The sequence below is a fragment of the Esox lucius genome, chromosome 3 (assembly GCF_011004845.1).
Source record: "Esox lucius isolate fEsoLuc1 chromosome 3, fEsoLuc1.pri, whole genome shotgun sequence".
Lineage (NCBI taxonomy): Eukaryota > Metazoa > Chordata > Actinopteri > Esociformes > Esocidae > Esox > Esox lucius.
The window spans coordinates 25,702,329-25,721,947 of NC_047571.1; the positions used below are offsets into that span (position 1 = coordinate 25,702,329).

Genomic DNA, 19,619 nt, shown 5'->3' on the forward strand with positions numbered 1-19,619 from the left:
GTGTTTCAACTGGTGGCCTTTTCAACCCCACTTTAAAATGTATACTATGGGCTACACAGCTACAGATTCCAGGTGCGTTAAGGTCTTCCATTTGTCACTCACCCCTCTGCTCTGCGTTGGTTCCAGCCAGCAGTGCGTAGAAGATGTGATAGTTCCTCTCCCCTGGATTCTGCCTTACAACTCGATTCTGACAGGGTGGAAAGCATAACAGTCAGTGCCCCATTCCACCCGGACACAGTGATGGGAATGAACATGGTAGGGAGGGATAGGGGATGCAGGGAGGGGAGGCAGAGAGAAAGAGAGGGGATGAGGGAGAGCGGGGAGAGAAAAACAGATTGTGGGCGTCTTACCTTCTCTAATAGATCTTCGTGCAGAAAGGTGGCAATTAAGGCAAATATTACCTTTAGACAGATGCATGGTTAATATTGAAGTTTCTGTATAACAATTATCTGGCATGATGCTTAAAAAAGAGATGAGAAGTGGAAGGTAAAGAGAAAGAAACCGACCAAGACATCAAAGTAGAGAAAAGAAAAAGACAGAGAGAGAGAGAGAGAGAAAAAGAAAGAAAAAGATAACAAGAGAGAAAAAGAGAGTGAGACAGAGAGAGGGGGGTGTTCTATCACTATACCTTATTTATTATATTGTTGTCTCTGAGACATCAGAACATACAGTTCATTGTTGTGCTCTAGCACCCCCTTGTGGCGGTTTGGGTGCCTGCCAGCTTAATTGTGGTAGCTGACCCAAGAACGTGCCCCCCCTTACTAGTAAATCATCACCTAAAACCTTCACTGATGTGTGAAGGTTTTAGGAAGTTAGACCAGACATCAGTCTGCCCACACCATGGGCAATACTTGTGTAGTAAAGGATACAGTCCACAATTTTACCGCCTTGAATGTTGCCCTTTTGACAAAAGTGCAGTTGCACAAACTTCCCAAAACGGCTGGAATTGTTGTTGTAGACGGTCTTGGCGTTGCCAAAGGATTCCATGATTGGGCTAAACCAGTGGAGGAAGTCAGATAGAGAGAAACACAGAGAGAGAGCAAGATTGAGAGAGGTGGTCAACAATGGTTATTTACAAAACATGTTCACCTTTTCCTTTTCAAAAATCCACTTTTTAGAGGTTACTCTGAGGTTGAAGCTCACAAACAACAATGTCACTGTGACCAATGGAGATGGCTGAGAGGGGGGTGAAGGGCAATGCTACCTGCTCTCCAGGAGGTCCTCCTCCACGTGGGACATCCTGTCTCTGGAGGAGAGCTCCAGAGAGTGCTGACTCATAGCTGACAGGAACCCCAGGATCAGCTTGGTGCTCTCTGTCTTTCCTGCTCCACTCTCTCCGCTGAGGAACGAGTGAGAAGGATGGCTTGGTTTCATTTGGGTCTTTCATAAAGCCTTAGTTAACAAAGTGAAATTGTGCTGGTTCATGTGAAAGGTGATTTGAATTCATACACACACACACACACACACACACACACACACACACACACACACACACACACACACTGAAAGAAACACACTCAAATCCCTGCACGTGTGCACACAGGCAGACAAGCACGTGCGCACGCCAACACGTCCCTTCAATTTAAGTCACCGGTCTTCAGCTTTATCAAGGATTTCCTGTTTGATACGATGTCCTTGATTTTGTTTAGACTAAACAACGATGGTGATAATGCCTGATGATCCAAGAAAATAAGGCCTTCAGGATGTTTTCGGAATGCTTCGCCCCTTTTCAAATGACTTAAAATACAATGATTGCTTGTTGGCTTGCATGTGTGAGCAAAAAAGTGGGTCAAATTTAAATTATTAAATTACGACTGAAAAATTGGTTTGGAATGCAGGTCTGTAAGACTTTTAACATGAAACACAACCAACATACAAGACGTTTACCAAAATACCCACTTGGGGGCGCATTGTACAATACCAAACCTTGATCTACTCGATAAGTGCTCACCAACCTTTGTCCAGAGAACTACTGACGGTGCAGGCTTTTGTTCTAGCCCAGCAATGGAAAAAACAGATCAAATTACTTACTAATCTAATTTATGTTATTGTAAAGCAGGTGTTTTTTTATGACAGCCTGCACAGTCACTATTTCTGTATCACCGATAAAACGGTGCTGAGAGTAGCTGCCATTTTATTATTTTATAGAATACAACCAGAACAGTTCTGCTTACTCCCCATCTAGCTTCATAAAAGTGTGTTTACTAACAAACAGAAAATGGTTGGTCCTCTAGTATCATTTCACACTGCGCCCCCCCCCCCCATTAAAGAGGTGACTGAAGAGCCCTAAAACCTACAAGGTGGACATTAATAATGTCAGGCACTCACCACTACTACTAATAAAAAGGCTATATTACACTGTGTACATGCGTGAACCAGGACAAATACGGGACGATTATATAATGTATTGTTTTAGTTTGACACAAGTGCATTTGAACAAGATATATAATGGCATGCGTGGATGGTTGGTGCAGTGAAACGAGTCTAGTTGCAAAGTACATAACAAGATAAATGCTGCAGTTAGGAGCCATCTGCAGTAGCATTAGCATTTAAGCTAACAACATACTTGCACTTCCTCGGTCCCTGCTTTGCTCTACCACACTATGATATAATTAGGCGTGGGCAGAAGAAAACAATTGCTTTGTGGTAAAGGTTAAACAATTGGCATCTTTAGTAACACAATGTCTGCTGGGAATGTGTTCTGCTGGCTGTTGATTATCTCAAGCCCACATACAGGCCAATTCCACCGTAACACGTTAAAAATGAGGAAATGGAGAATTGCAATCGATTACACATTTGAAGATTCCCTCTGTCCTGTGAAAACAACATTCCATCTGACAATGTTTTTCACCGTCTTCATATAGGGGATCAAACTGAATTCACCCCAAATAGTGAGCACACAAACGCAATCATTACCCTTCAACAGAACAGTAACAAGACCCTGATCACAAAGGCAAATACCGGACTATCCTTAAAGGGTTAGCGTGAGCATTTGGCACCGTAGCACTTTTCAACTACTAACTTTCTTCATACTGTTCGGGGAGGCATAACCATCATATACATGAGCAGTTTGTGGCGTCTCAAATTAGTGAAATCCATGGAAACAGTCAGCCGGAGACTTCCAGAATCTTCCTGAAGCGTTACTTCAAGTGAACTGGTTTACCTCAGACATGTTTGTGTAAACACCGGCCCACACAGGAAGTGGTCTTTGTGGTGGAGTCTGCTGCAGCCTCCTCCCTGACATCTCTACGGACAAGACCGTGTTCAACCCACACGCACACACACACACACACACACACACCACAATACCAACACACACACACACACCACAATAAAACACACATCACAACACAACAACTAACATACACACACACACACACACACCACACCACAACACAACAACAACATACACCACAACACACACACATACACCCACGCACAACTCAACAACAAACGCATACCACAACACACACATACAGATAGACACCACAACAAACAGCACATACCCTAAACAGTGACACACCAGAGACCATTAACACCTCAAGAGTCTAATTGGCGAACGACTAGTTCCTGCAGAGGCCTCACTGTTATGCACACCATTGTCATGCAGTTATTGGGGTGTACCACTACATGGCTACTGAGACACATATACAGTAGGAAGCCACAGACAGAATGCCCAGACAAGGCATAACGCTGATATCAAGTGCTTCTGGTGCAGGGTGAAGTTGAGTTATTTTTGCCTTTTCCCCACTAATAGTTAAGGCTAGGAACAGGGAAGGATGACCCCAGATCTGTGCAAACCTCTAATCCCAAGTCTCTCATTAATAGGGGAGTGTTCATTTTTTAGTACCGTGACAAGGTTTTAATGTCCGGTGGGGCAAACCCAGCTCCGGAAAAAATACAGACCGCTGCACCTTTTTCTTTCCTTTCCCAAAAAGGAACAGCAGCGTTAAATTTGCGGTGGTCTCTTCATTTGAACCCTTCTGTTCCTCACTCAAAACCATACTTTTCGACAAGGTGCAGTGGTCTGTATGTCGGTGCTTTACCGTTTTTCCCGGTCGTTTATACACTGTGACCGAAACCATACCCAGTGTGATCAGATGCTTGAGTAAACATCCCAGAACCATGAACCATGGTTGAACCACATGCTATTTGCTTAAACTTAATTCACTCATGGTGCGAAACACTACACACAACTCTCACTGTGCGAGCACAATTGTCAATGAGAAATACCTGTGCCGTTTATGAGAATACATGAGTCACCAGACAAATCTCAAGTGCCAATCCATTACAACACACTCCACCTGGGCAAATTGTTCACCCAGTTCTCATCGTTCTGTCAGGTATAAAAAAGGGCCCACAAGGACTCGTGATTGTACAGGAAAAATGGAGCAACAAAGAACAGAAAGGGGAGGGGAAAGTAGGGGAAGAGGCGGTGCCAGGGGAGGAACGAAGGCTATCGAGCAAGGGTGGAGCACGGGTGGAGGTCTCTGGCCAAAGCAACGGAAACACCACCATGTGTGTTACAGTCAGTCAGCAGGGGGTTGTCCATCACCATGTCACAATTGGCCCTTACAACACAGCGCTCCTTCTGGTGTTCCTTGATGCAGTGTATGACCTTTTTCCCCACCCGCAGAAATACAATATAGGGCCACATGCTCACCAACCACCCCCAGATCAAAATGAGTCTCCTTTACCATATTCCCCCTTCCTAAATCCAACGGAGGAATTTGGAAGGTGTGTGATTGGAACCCTCATCAGCAAGTGAGTCTTCTCCAGGCAATGGAGGAGGTCTGTGGTGATATCCCTGCAGAGACATGCCAAGGACGGATCCGCCACGCCAGGCGCTTTTGCCCTGCTGCTGGTCCAGAATGAAAACGTGGCCAACTCAACATGACAGGTAAGACAATGCATGAGGTCTTCTTTTCTCTCCATTCATGTGTACTGTACAATACTGAAACTTTTTGATGCATGATTGATATAAAATGTGATATATATATATATATATATATATATATATATATATATATAAATATATTTTGGCCTGGCCAGGATCAAACTTTATATAAAATAAAGTTATTCTTTAGTGGCTGTGTTGGTGGATTATTTTTGTTTTCCTACATGAATCTCCCCATTTTGATGAGTAACATTTTTCTGTACACAGTGTTTTCTTAGTGCTCAGTGAGTACACATACACATGATGTCTGTGTGCGTGATTCTGGCACAATTATTACATTTTGAGGGCTATGTGTATAATTGTTAGGCCAGAATTGCATTTTTCCCTGTGTGTGTAAGGTTTTTATAATGGGCATTGTGTTAACTGTATCGGGGTATTGGGGTATTACTCAGAGAATAGTGTGTATTCAATCAGGAAAAACTGTAACAAAAAGTTTTAAAAAAGCGGTTGAACAAAAAACTGGTTGGTGGCCCCTTAACTTTCTTTATTTTAATGTATTTATAAATCCTAACTCAAAAGCGCAGGTCCTACTGAAGAAGTGGATCTTTAGGACGGACTAAGAGACAGTGACTCAATAGTGTTCCGGATGTGGGGAGTTCCAGAGACTAGGAACAACTCTCAAGAAATGGAATAAATATTTACTCTGAGCTGGAGAGCAGGTAGATTTTCAAATTCCCCTTGTCACACAATTTTTTATGATCCCTCATAACCTGCGTGTTAAAGAACACTTGAAGGTCATGAGGTCAAGGCACAGCCACTTGTGTTTTTAGTGACAAAAAGCAGGCCTGAGAACAGTGTGGAGTATGATATGATTTAGCAAATGCACACTATTAGTCTACACTATAAGTGTTTACAGTCGAGATATGCAACAAGGAAAGGTTGAACCTGTGAACTGTAGGCTTTTTAAAGTCAGCTGAGAAGCTCACATTTGATTGTGCCAGACGTGATCGGGCACAGAGACGGTCTTTTCGTTGCACAGCACATTCCCAGGATCTTGTTTTAAAGGGACTCGTAAAGGTACCCCATTGGAATGGCTGTGGCATTGTGCCACACAGGGCCGAACGGCTCCAGGCCTCAGTGTAAACCAGGCCCTCCCCCTGGCACTATCATCCCAGTCTATTACACACCCTGGTGGGCACGGCGGTGTCTTTATATCAGGATCAGTGGGCATGCTGGCAGGCCATCCCACCACCACTGGCACTGCCCCAACTAAAGACCACCACCAAGTCTGACAAAGACTGAAGGACTCAAAAGAACACAGGGAGAAGGAAAGAGTTGTATGAGATCGAATGCTCCGCTTCCCTGGAGAGAATGCTGCTTTACAGTGGCGTATGGTTATTGGCAGTCAAGCTTCCTTGCTACTTTTATGCCAGTGGCCGTCACGGTCACACCTACATGGCTGCTAACAAGTCCATCTGGAAGTTATCACTGCATCTCCACATGAACTTCCTCATGTTCACGTAGCTGTCTGAATAATACATTTGATCGATCTGCACGTTACTTCCATTTCCCTTCTAGGCTAGGATTTTGATTTGTACTTCATGGAAGTTCGGAGACTAAAACTAACAGAACATTGTATTATTGTACTGTGTTACCATGACACTATACAACAATAAGCAAACTGTAATACGACCTAACTGTTACTGTGAATAAAAAGTGGGGCAGTTAATATGCATTACAACTGAAACAGTTACTACTCATGTAAGTTATTCAAACTGAAACTATTATTATATATTTCAGTTATTTAAACTGGTACAGTTACTATTCTATTTATTCAACTGAAAAAACACCAGCACATACTTTTTATTTGGCTCTGTTTACAAAGTGTCTTGTATCCAGAGTAGTCTACTATGTACACAGTTTACCTGCTATTCCATGACAGAATAACACAAAGCAGACCAACTACCTCCTATCATCTCAAGTCTAAACAGGAATGACCACAAAACCCCAAAATCCAGAATGTACAAGAGTCAGTCATACACACAGAGTTACTGTGTTCCTGCTTTTAAACTCAATACATGTTATTTTATTTTTTTTTACCTTTTGCTAAACCTTAACACTACATCTTCTGTGGAATTCAGTGTGTTTATTGTTTCCAAAGTACCTGTATGCGCAGACAGGCAGAACCTAAACAAATTCAAAAACCTCACAGGTATGTTTTGTGCTGGAGTACCCTTCTGCCCTTCGTGACCTTAAACGCTGAGGTAATTAACGTTGTTAGGGGGCCTTGAGTTTGATCCAATAACAACCCTGTGGTCAAAAGGTCAGGGACACAATGCTGTGTCTGGGACAGTTTATAAAATAAGACCCACTAAAGGCTGAATTCCTCGGTAATATCCTCAAAATGGCATTCATGTTTGTCATGTCTCACAACTGGGCTCGACTAAAGAAAAAAAAGAGTAAGCAGTATGTGAAAAACGTTGTATCTTTAACCTGGGATAGATGTCTGGTGGCACTGACGTAAAAGAAGGATCAGAGGCGGCCATTAATGACCAGGTGTCTTTTATTAGTGGTGTTACGGCAGGTTCTGGGGCCTTCTTCCTCCTCCATCTTCCTCCATATTCCTACACCCTTTTCCTCCTCCCCCTCGTCTGCCTACCTCCTTCCTCTTCAAGCTCCCATTCTTGGCTTCCCTTCATCAGGCCAGTGTGGATCTGATTGCCTTTAATTCTTAAATCCGAGGAGAAAGCTTCTTGCCTTTAAGTGCCCCTCTTGAAACAAACTCTGCTCAGCTTGGGAGTTTGATAGGAGTGGCATATTAGACATTTTACCATACCACCCAGGCCAAGACACTTTTTGGACGGTCTTTGCTCGCATAGTGTTTTCTTGGGGGAGGGGGTATTCAGGAAGGAGGCTATGAGGTTTTTCTGTTCTGTGAAACATATAAGAGTGCGGGCAGCTGGATGGGGCCCTGACACTTTATAGGCTTGGATGAAGGTGGGGGTTCATAATGGACAGCCTGGACTTTGGCACCACTACAACCTACAGGTCTCTTCCATTAGTGCCATTACGAAGAAACAGTGGAGCCATTAAAACCGTCAGAGCACACTAAAAACCTCAATTGAAAACACCACTGAGCTGTAGAGCGAAAGCATAGACAAAGGGAAAAGCTTCTGTGCGTTGCATTGGGCTTGCAGTTGGAAATAATTAACTTCCTGCTTTTCCAAAACTGAAACATGTCATTTGGTGTACTGGCAACATCTAAATGGCAGTAAACAGAGGACACATGATTGATCACAGGCTATACACGTTGGTTGATTTTATTGGCCACATTACTTTCCAACTGTATAAGAAGGGTCAACAAGGCCTAGAAAAGCTGGGGAGCCATGGACCTAGGGCATGTTTAAGTAAATCCAAAATCCAAAGATTTAAGCTTGAGTGAACAAAAGCTCAGAGGTGATTAATGGCTGACCTGACAAGACAAATGCTTGGTACGCAGCAGGTGCCTGAGGGGATGCCTGGAGGGATTCCTTGTCAATCACTAAAACACAGTTGGCTTGGCTGTCATCCGCTATTAATCTGACATGAGACAAACGCCGACCCCGGATAAAGACATCACATAAACATCCCAACTTGTCAAGCATCAATTACTAGCCATACCTTTATCCAGGGGTTGCACATGTCATCACCACATCGTTCTGAATGTTTTTTAGATTTTAAGTGAGCGTCCTCTGTTGGAGCTGATGAAGATTTGCAATAAAGTGCATTACTTTGGCTTGGAAACATAATAACATCTCTAACCAAAGTTAATAACTAATAGGAAAGCCATTTGTCATATTTTGGTGTCTCCAAATAGAGTTCAGATTCAATCTAGTGATATCTAACTGGCCTAGGTGAATGGAGTCCACCAACCTAAGGTTAGCATTGCTAGCTAGTTTTGACTCACTTTTACATACCATGGTATTATCTGTCTGTTCAGATGGATTTAATACAGCTTCTTAATGGATTCAATACATGTTAAAAACAATGGATTGCCTTGTAAATAAATAAAGAATGGATAAATGGACAAGATCTCCCATTAGCTGAGTGGCTAATACACGTCTCCCTTCCCTTTGTTCTGGTTCCTTATCTTCACTGACTGAAATTAAACAATATGGCACAATACACACAAAAGTAAGTCAGTGCTACTAGTTCTTCAAATGAGCGAGGAAAAGGGCAATTCAGGAAAGAAAGAGATTTTAAGCTATTGATATTCATCACTCTGACTAACGGAATATCACTAACGGCTGACCTACAGAACAGTAGGTCAAACCTTCTGAGGGACTCTGAGCCTAATCAAGCCGAATACACACACCACTTGGACAGCCAGTTAGCAGTGAGCAATCTAGGTGCCCTTAGGACAAACACTTAAGCCTAATTACCACTACATTCTAGTGCTGGAGTTTTCAATTATTCATAGCTTCACACCTCCAGGGTGACTTGTCCCCTTGGAACCGATACAATCAGTAAAACATGGCCATGGGGACATGTTCCACCAGGTGTGGCAGATAAACTTAGATTTTTGTATTCATTGTTTGGGTGGCATGTATTGGACCCCCCATATTTTCTTTTAAATATAATTAATGTGTGAAGTTGCTGCTGTAAAACAAGTCCAGTTTTTATTTGTAATGTATTATTTTTTAGGATTTCAGTCAATCGTCTGTTCAAATGAAATCGCCTGAAATCATGTTTAGAAACTGTTATTAAGCTCTTTTGTAAAATGTGCAAACTTAACCCTGTGTTTCACAGTTCCTTTCAGGTTTGGGCAGCTGTCAGAGAACATGTGTAACATATACCATCCTAACTCAGTTGTCAGAGGACATGCGTAACATACGCCATCCTAACTCTGCTGTCAGAGGACATGTGTAACATACACCATCCTAACTCAGCTGTCAGAGGACATGTGTAACATACGCCATCCTAACTCAGCTGTCAGAGGACATGTGTAACATACGCCATCCTAACTCAGCTGTCAGAGGACATGTGTAACATACGCCATCCTAACTCAGCATTCAGTTGGTCGCAATCCTTTCAAACATTCTGTAGAAATACTGGATATTAATGAATATCAAAAACTGAATTGCCTTGATATATAAATCTAAAAGAAACAATAAATATATTTGACCGTGTCAAAACGTTAGATAATTTTATTATCCACATAAACGTGTGATAAACTGATAGGGAAGTGAAGCAGAAGATAATCACCCATTTTTTAAACATAACCTAAGTAACAAACATAAATTAGCCAGGTCCTTTGGAGCTAAGAGCCATTTAAAAGGGTACATGTGTCTCTGGTTACCTGGGCATCTCGATTGCTTCCTGAAGTGGCGGTCAAACAGGGCAGTAAACTAATGTTGGCTAATTGCAGAGTAACTGTAACGCATCTAAAACAGCATGTCTCAAACTTGCTTAGGGGCACAAGAATCCCCAAGACCCAGAACCACTACCACAGGGCTGTCATCTAAACGTGGACTCGCGCAACCCAGCCATACTAAGTGAGTATAGACACAGAGTATGTTCATAACACTACTCAGAGACCCAATACACCCAACAGTACCAGATATCCCCACGTGTCTCATAACCTGTAGGCGTGAAACGACGTTCTGAAACGAAAAACCATAATGATTGTTCTTATTGGACTAACTCGTGCAACTGCTCCCTCCGTGGTGCTCAGTCGAACGTGACCTCAGACTTGTACTTGTGCACTAACACACGCACGTCGACACCTCCGCTCTGCTGCGTTCCCATTCACTCCTGTTCTACTCTAACTCAGCTCTGACAGAGTTGGCCGAGTTGCTCACTCCACAAGCCAAGGTGGCGGCACATCCAACCGAGAGAAAGGTCCTTTGGCATCCGCTTCCTCTGCTAAATGTGGACTGAATATTATAATTCCAAAGTGGTAAAAAAAATAACTGCGTTTGATGTGGGCAATGAGAACACTGCTCCTCTGTTTTGTGTGTCCGAAGACAATAGCACAGGGCCGGACGAGAAAGTTTGCCAACTACAATCGCAGAGGAAGGATGTTAGGAAGGAACCAGGGGAACCAAATGAACATGCAGATAGAAACAGTGGAGGGGGTGCTAAGCCCCTCTGAGAGGAAGCCAACAGCTCCCTGAAGCGGACTGTAGCGGTTGCCAATGGGCATACGCTCAAAGCTGTAAAAGTCCACAAAAGGTTTGTCCAAGTGGGCCTAATTGGCAAACTCCACTGGCACACCTGATGAACCACCCGCTAATCATCCTGACACATACTGGTTTGGGATACTTCCACACAGCACACAGTACAACTGGTCAGTCAGATTTCTAAAATAGGCCACTCGATCAAACGACGCCCTGAAACCGGCCGGTGGAAGCAGCGGCGTGTTCATTTTTCTCCCGATTCAAACCCGCAACGTCTCTTGGCTGATCTGTCGGTACATGCATGCAAACTGAAACGTCCTGTGAAGTATCTAAAACAAGGCACCTCTCACCTGCCGTTTAACCTCTGTGTCGAAGGAGTAAAAGGGGCGCTGAGGCAGGCAGAACACATACACATCGAAATGACCACTCACCTGATCAGCACACACTGGTTCTGCAGCCTCTTCCATAGGGAGCGGTAACACTCGTTGGCCACGGCGTAGATGTGTGGGGCAATCTCCCCCAGGTGGTGCCGGCTGTACCTATCTACCGCCGCCCGGTCGTACAGGTCAGGCATGGGCTGGTATGGGTTCACCGCCGCCAGGATGGAGCCAATGTAAGTCTGTTGCAGGGAAAGACATGAAACGGGACATGAAACACGTGTAGAAGTAGGGTTGGTCACTATTCTGAGTCTGAGTCTGGCTGTACATCCATCCACACTGGCCTGGCTGTGCATCCATCCACACTGGCCTTTCTATACATCCATCCACACTGGCCTTTCTATACATCCATCCACACTGGCCTTTCTATACATCCATCCACACTGGCCTTTCTATACATCCATCCACACTGGCCTTTCTATACATCCATCCACACTGGCCTGGCTGTGCATCCATCCAAACTGGCCTGGCTGTGCATCCATCCAAACTGGCCTGGCTGTACATCCATCCACACTGGCCTTTCTATACATCCATCCACACTGGCCTTTCTATACATCCATCCTCCAGTCATGCTTTGTATATTATTTCCTGAACAATTTACTTTTTCATTAACAGATAATATCATTCGCACGAAATTATGCTTTTGTCAACAACAAACAACAACAGTGACAGTGAACTCTTGGAAGAACAGAATGTTGTCTATGTTCCAAAGTGAGAAAAACAGTGCTTTCAGACAGCCCAAAGGCCATTCATAACTTAATTAAAGACAAAAATGCCCAGCCATAACAGCTTTATTAAGCTTTTGCTCCAGGTCCTCATGCAATAACAATCGGCCATAGCCTTCCGCAAGGCGAAACAGCAGGCTAGGTAACATCACTGTAAGTCCAGCTAAACAACAACATTGTTGTGAACAGTTGAGGAGGCTTGGCAGGACAGCTACACAGTACAACACTATGTTTATTTGACCTTTCCCGCTTCATTTTCTTAGGCCTACTCCGGGTTTTCACAAAGACCTGCTTCATATTTCAAAGTTCAAAGCCAAACCAAACAAAGTGCTGAAATAGATTTTTTCATCCAGAGAAGATGTCTTGGCAGTTCCCTCAGTGCTGTGGTAGTGAAAAAATGCTTAAAGAAGCACAGATACATCTGAGGGTAGAACGATTATACACACATTAATTCAATTTCATGCTTACAGTTCAAAGTGCTGATGACCCTGAGAACAAACTCATTAGCGTCGCAAACACAAAGGACAGTCAGGCAGTTGAGGTGAGGCAGCATGTTTATGGCGCAAGAGAACAACATAAACTAATACGTTTCTGTCTGAGGATAGTCTTGACCAGAAAATGGGATGGGATGTGAAATACAGTGGGCTTCATTTTGGGTTGGGACTCCCAATACTGGCTCTTCTCAAATGTCTTATTTTGTTTTGCTTGTACAGTCACATACACTCAGTCCACATAACATTGTCCAGGAATAAAAAAGCACTTTTAATACAGGTTCTCCATTGAGAATGCTTGTTAGCCCAAGAGTCTCAATCTACTCTAAATCGGTTTAATCAAAACCGGCCCTCAAGGTTGTTCTTCCTGGACCCAAATTAAAACTACACCTGAATTCAACAACATCTATCCTGAAATCTCTATTGAAAATGCTATTTAGTCCAGGAGTAGACTTCTTCTATGTCGGAGAAACTGGCTCTAAGACTCACATTGAGGGGTAAAGAGAAATTATTTAGCCTTTTCACAACCGCTTTCATAAGGCAGCAATGTTTCCACTAACCATGAAACCCAAAGTGGCTTTGCCTTGAGGACAACATTAATTAGAAGGGAAAGAGTGAAACATCTCCAAGTCAAAAACATTGCTGTTTTCCCCCCTGAGGCCACTAGACTGAGGCCCATTTTATCTTTAAGTGCTCCATTCTGTCGAGGGAAAAAACAAACAACTCCAAACACCTTCCTTTAACAGCACTGTCTTTGGTGGTGTAAGACAACGTGTAACGTTGACTGTACAAGGAAAACACGGCCAGTCTAAATACCCCAGTGTATAATGGGAAAGCAACCAGGTCCAGAAGGAATTTCCTGTCCTGCAGGAGCCTAGTGGAGCTTTCAATTATTAGATTTTGGATAAAACAAAAACAAATTGCGGGTTTCCTTCGTCCTCGTTATGAAGGGGTCAATAGTGGCCGGCTTCTCAAGGGAACTCGAACCCGGTCCACACAGATCCACATAGATTCTGGCTAGAAGTGCACTAATGGGGGAAACGGGTGCCGTTTGGGATTCGTCCCAGATCCACATCCAAACGGTCCAAACAATTGATTGAAAAGTAAGCAATAAATGAATGTTGTCCAGTGCCCATTCACAACATAACACCATTTAATTTTGCGAAAATTATTATTGCTTTCATTTGACCCTTATTGCACCAGAGTCGTTAGTAAAGAAGGTATTATAATTGTCTTTTGAATGAAAATTGACTGAATTCTGTTTGAAATGAGATACGATTCGCTACTATGCAACTACAGTGTGTACTGTAATTACACAGGCCTGCTCACATTATTAACAGCGAGGCGATGACAGAAGCAGTCCTCCGTATTCAGGTTTTTGGCCTCAGGCATGATGGGAGGAGACGGTATAAACACTTAACCATCTGGAGCTCAACAAACTAGGAAGGGATGTCCACTCTGAACGAACAAATGTCCAACTGACTAATGAGCTGGTGAATTGCAAATGACTACACTATGTCTTACTGACAATGGGCCATTGAACAGCAAAGTCAGTTCCTCAAACACAAACAGAGAATTAACTTACCGACATTTAGGTGCACACACAATTTGATTGGTTCTAAGCCTTCGTTCCTCAGTCCTGTTCACAGGGGAACACGTAGGAACATTCCCTTTGCAGAAAAGGAGGTGGCTTTCAACTTTAGGTGAGCTCCAATTAAACAGACAGAGACATACAAAGAGGAAGACAGAGACAGCTGCAGATGGACAGAGACAGATGGACAGATGGTCAGAGACAGAGGCAGACAGAGAGCGACAGAGGCAGGCAGACAGAGGCAGGCAGACAGAGGCAGGCAGACAGAGGCAGGCAGAGGCAGGCAGGCAGACAGAGACAGACGGACAGACGGTCAGAGACAGAGGCAGACAGAGAGCGACAGAGGCAGACAGAGAGCGACAGAGGCAGACAGAGAGCGACAGAGGCAGACAGAGAGCGACAGAGGCAGGCAGACAGAGGCAGACACAGGCAGACAGACAGACAGAGACACCTCCTCATCCCCCATCACCTAGCTACCATCCATTTTCCTAATTCGTCTAATAGCCAATTTCTCAGTGAATCCAAGTGTGGTGCGACACCCTTCATATAAACGTGCGCGCACACACACACACACACACACACACAGTTTCATGCAGACCCACACACTGACAGAGGATGGCAGGGCTCTCCATCAGGGTACATCGCTCAGCACCCTGACTAGTATCCCACTCCCACACAGGTAGATCCCTAGTGGATAGGGTACCATTTGGGACGCAGACAACCCAGTTGACAGGGAGCAGATGTGAGACTCCTCCCACACACACAGCCACGTCGGAGATGCTGTGTGTTTGTGTGTGTGTGTTTTAGTAAGAGGGGAGCTGAATGAAACTGATGACTGATTAGGAGGCCAAGCATTCAGAAGCAATTCACCCACCTCTCAAACAGCCCTCAGAGTGATATGGAGAGGCAGATACGGAGGGGACTGACAAAAAAAAAATACAAAGAAAGATAAAGCGAGAACGTGACTAAAATACTGATCATATTTCCTGGTATCTACTGCTATGTCTCAGTCGCTGTGATACGAGAGTGCTTGAAGAACAAAAGTATCATCAATCTCGTTGTGTCCACCGCTATCTCCGTATCACAAATTAGGATTAGGAATGGGCCATACTTTCTATCTGCTGCTGTTGTGTTGTGCTAGATATATAATATAATACAATATTAGATATTTAACTGTGGCATATCTTTCACTATGTAAGGCTGACGTGTCAGTGTCACATGTAATCTCTCTTCTACCTACCTCCTAACCTTGGTGTCCGGATGACATCATAACTGTATAAAAAAAAAAACATTTTAACTGTATCTAAAGCAACAATGAATTATGTGTTGCCTCAAACCACACTGAAACCCAAGGGGCTTACATTTTACAGTGAAGTGTACAATGACGCTACCTCTATATGCTTGGGTCAGTTTGCATTGTCCCCCTTTTAGGGTTAATATTAATATTTGAGAGAGTATAGCTGATCATAGATCTTCACGTCTGTCTGAATGACTGTCTATGCAAATGTATTTGGATGGCAGTTGAGATTACAAAATATTTACATAACAAATATTGGTTTTAAAAATTCAGCCTGGTTGTGCGAAGTCATTTAGACCACAAAAAAGTTGTTAGTATAAAGAGTAAATGATCCCAATAAAATGGGTGATACGGTTGAGAGTAAAACGGTAAGGCAGGGCAATTCAACTGATGTGCCAAAACACTTAAGTGTTCTCACATTTACCTAAACAAGTGAGAAATTCACACCTGGAAAACCGGGTTAGTGCAATTCATTATCAGGTAGACACAAAGAGCTTTGGCCGTCCATGTCTGGAGATGAATTGCCCTCATGTGAGGTGTGGTAATTAAAACATTGAAACACTACATGGCCTCATTTTTCAGCAAGCGATCTGGTCAAATATCATATGTGGTGGTTCAAATCAAGACTGAGGAAGACTAATGGTTTGGACATAAAAGCAAAAATGCATACCGTCTGGCATTAGTGTAGACAGTTTACACTAGCTGCAATCTACTAGTTCACTTTGTGACATGTACTTTTCATGACACTTATCTAATTCTGTCAACATTTACAGTAGAAGCTTTTCTTAAACTAACATTGGGAAAGAAATGCTACAGTCTAATCTTATCTATGCTCACAGGTCTTTACCTGATTTCCATTGGTTCTATTCCTCTTTGTTTCTATAGTAAAATAACTTGGCAATGCCCCTATTGCATTAAGTAGGTACATGTCAATTCCTTTACAAACCCGCACTTTCCAACAACTTAAGGACATTAAACAATGTGTCTCTCAAATCCCTCTCTCTGTCCTACGAACTAGCTCTGAGGAACCATTGTGTTGCCACCAGGGGATCAATAAACCTAAAAACGCTGTCATGTGAATGTGAAAGGTAATGGTTATGTTCCACAGGTGAATGATAGAGAAAGCATTTGATTCAAATAAGCAAATCCCTCGTTTGTTTCACAAAACCTAAGAAAAAGTACGAAGGTATATCATCTGTGACTTTTTCACGTTTTACATAATTTACAGCCCTACCTAAGCTCAATATTGTTCTGGACTTCTGTAAATGTGTGGAGTGAGTCCAGGCAAATGTAACTGCCAAAACTTTACTTGAATGCCTAGTAACCATTCCCAATACTACCAAAGACGACATAAGACATTTGTCAGTGCTCAGGGAGCTTACGCTGAGACACATGCAGTCATAAGTGGTGGAGTAATTATAACCGATGTATATAGAGCCAATCTACCAGAAAGTGGGCAAAAACAGGCCGTCGGCCTGCTTCCTGCGTCCTAGCACATCATGTCAGTGAACGACAGGAAGAGCTAAACAGCGGGAGGTAACCAAATCTTTTTTTACAGATTGTTTTAAAGTGCGCAACACTTCAGCTGCACTGTCTATGAACTTTTGGCTTGGCTGTTATTTCCACTGTAAAAGATGTCAGTGAGTGGTTTAGGTGGGCTTAAGGGTACTCCTACCCAGACTGGTTGTATTTAGTGGCAGCGCTATCAGTCCAACAGCATAAGAGGAAGTGATGTAATCTCAGATTGCCTGCTACACCACATAGGTACTGAAAAAGCCTTGACCGGGGCCACATGAAATAGTTTAATTTAGGACGCATCCCTCCACATCTGACAGTGATCAGGGCCTGGATAGAGGCCATGGGTACGGCCCCCTGTCCAAAATAGATCAGTTGACTCACAGCCGGCTGGGAAAGACAGGGATTCAAAAACATGACACACACATGGATGCTCTGCAGTCTACAAGAGAGTATGTAGGGTGTGTATGAATGTACAAGAGAAAGTTTGTGCGTGTGTGGGTGTATACTTTTATAATCTATTTCACACTGGGGATTTTGTCGTGGTGAAGAATGTCTGATTAAAACAGGGGACAGAGACAGAGGTTTTGCAGGTGTCAAATTGGAAATTTGCCCTAGAGCTCCGTAAAAAATGCAGAGACCACTGCACCTTTTTCTTTCCTTTCCAAAAAAGTTGAAAAGGAACATTTTGAGTGAGGAACAATAGGGTTAAAATTAAGAGACCACTGCAAATTGAACGCTTCTGTTCCTCACTCGAAACCTTTTTCAACTTTTTTTTGGAAAGGAAAGAAAAAGGTCTCTTAATTCTTTCAGAGGGTGTGTGCAAGTGCACATACATCTTTGTGTGTGCGTACATGCGTGCGTGAGTGAGCGTAGATGCTGAAATGTCAGTTGCGGTTTTTTGTTTTAAATTCAAAAACACTTCCTGAATTCAAATGGAACTCAGCCCTGTGCTATACTGCTTAATAATCCTGGCAATGAGCTCGGATAGAGAGGTTCTGTGGATGTCACGTGTGTTAGCTCTCTTTAGAAGATGGATGGGGCTGTGTTGGATGGGTTAACGGTAGCGGGGATTGGAGGACAAAATCAGACACATCATTAAATGTCTGTCAGATAGGGTTCTGGAATATGCTAATCTGCAGGCCGGTCTGGGATTGAAAAAGCTATTGTCTGCTGTTCCACATACCAAAAAGAAGAGAAGTGAAAGCATACATGTATGACGTCTGCGCATGCATGCACACAAACAAACACACATGCTTGCATGCACACCTCCCTCTCTCCCACACGTACACTTACACACACACACACCACGAAAGGAAAAAAATACAGAAACCCCAGCAAAAAAAACACAGACACACAATGAAACACTCAGGGGAAGAGTCTGGGAGAAAGGTAGGTGAGGGGTTAAAATTGGAATTTCCATAGGGGAAGAGTGAGGTTGCCAATCAACAGCACAGCTGGTTACAAGCATGAGAACTACATCTGCTGCATTCTAAGGAATCCAATTCCTTTAAGTAAGCACAACAGAGACTAAACACTCCATAGAAATCACTGCCTTGGATGCTAAAGCTAATTTGCATTGAGGCTTTTCTCAGTGTAGCAACAAGTATATTATTTTGAAGCTAATGTAAATGTTCACGTTCATCTACAAGAGGAAGAGTATGGAATACAGGGCAACATTTTCAAGGACACCACATCGCTACATGCTGCTTTTAAGGGAACTGAGTATAGTTCTCAGTTTAACCAGTGACTTAGCACTACGCTGGATCTGCCTTACTCAGTTTAACCAGTGACTTAGCACTACGCTGGGTCTGCTTTACTCAGTTTAACCAGTGACTTAGCACTACGTTGGGTCTGCCTTACTCAGTTTAACCAGTGACTTAGCACTACGTTGGGTCTGCCTTACTCAGTTTAACCAGTGACTTAGCACTACGCTGGGTCTGCCTTACTCAGTTTAGCTCAATCACAGAAATAACTTTGGCAGCAGTTGGCGATGAACAACACCATTTAGCCCACGTCGACAATAAACATTGTCAGGTTGAGAGCAACTGGAAGCTTCTGCTACTGGATATTCGCATGTTCAGACTTCAATCTCCATACTCAGTTACCACTGGAGGAAAACAAATCGCAAATAGATCCATAATAACATCTGATCAACCGCAGGCCCTGGTCTGTGAGAACTCTTCTTGGAAGTGACAATAATTGAGGTTCAACGCTGGGACAGATAACCGGCTGAACGGTGGGGATCTGAGTTTTCGCTGACAGAGCAGCTCCGCCACGGTTGTGTAAGAATGTGCAGTAGTCTACTTGGAACACAAATGATAATTTCTCAAGCTTCTGGCTCCACGTGTTTCACAAAATCCTCCCTTAGGGGGTATCTACCCTCAGGGGGTGCGTGGAGTTAGTTTACTTTTCAGATGCTCATAATGACGGCAGACATGTCAAATCAGGTTAAGTGTGCCACATTCACATTCTTTGTATGTCTACAAGAAATCCATTCTTGTGTAT

General features: G+C 43.3%; 1 protein-coding gene across 1 annotated transcript in view; it reads right to left on the reverse strand.

The window, feature by feature from the left end:
• The window catches only part of myo10 (myosin X), an 87,832-nt gene that overhangs the window by 28,472 nt on the left and 39,741 nt on the right, over positions 1-19,619 (reverse strand). The window contains 5 exon segments of the mRNA XM_034291378.1: positions 103-187; positions 351-364; positions 870-994; positions 1,205-1,339; positions 11,487-11,674. Of these exon segments, the coding sequence (XP_034147269.1) occupies positions 103-187; positions 351-364; positions 870-994; positions 1,205-1,339; positions 11,487-11,674 (547 nt within the window).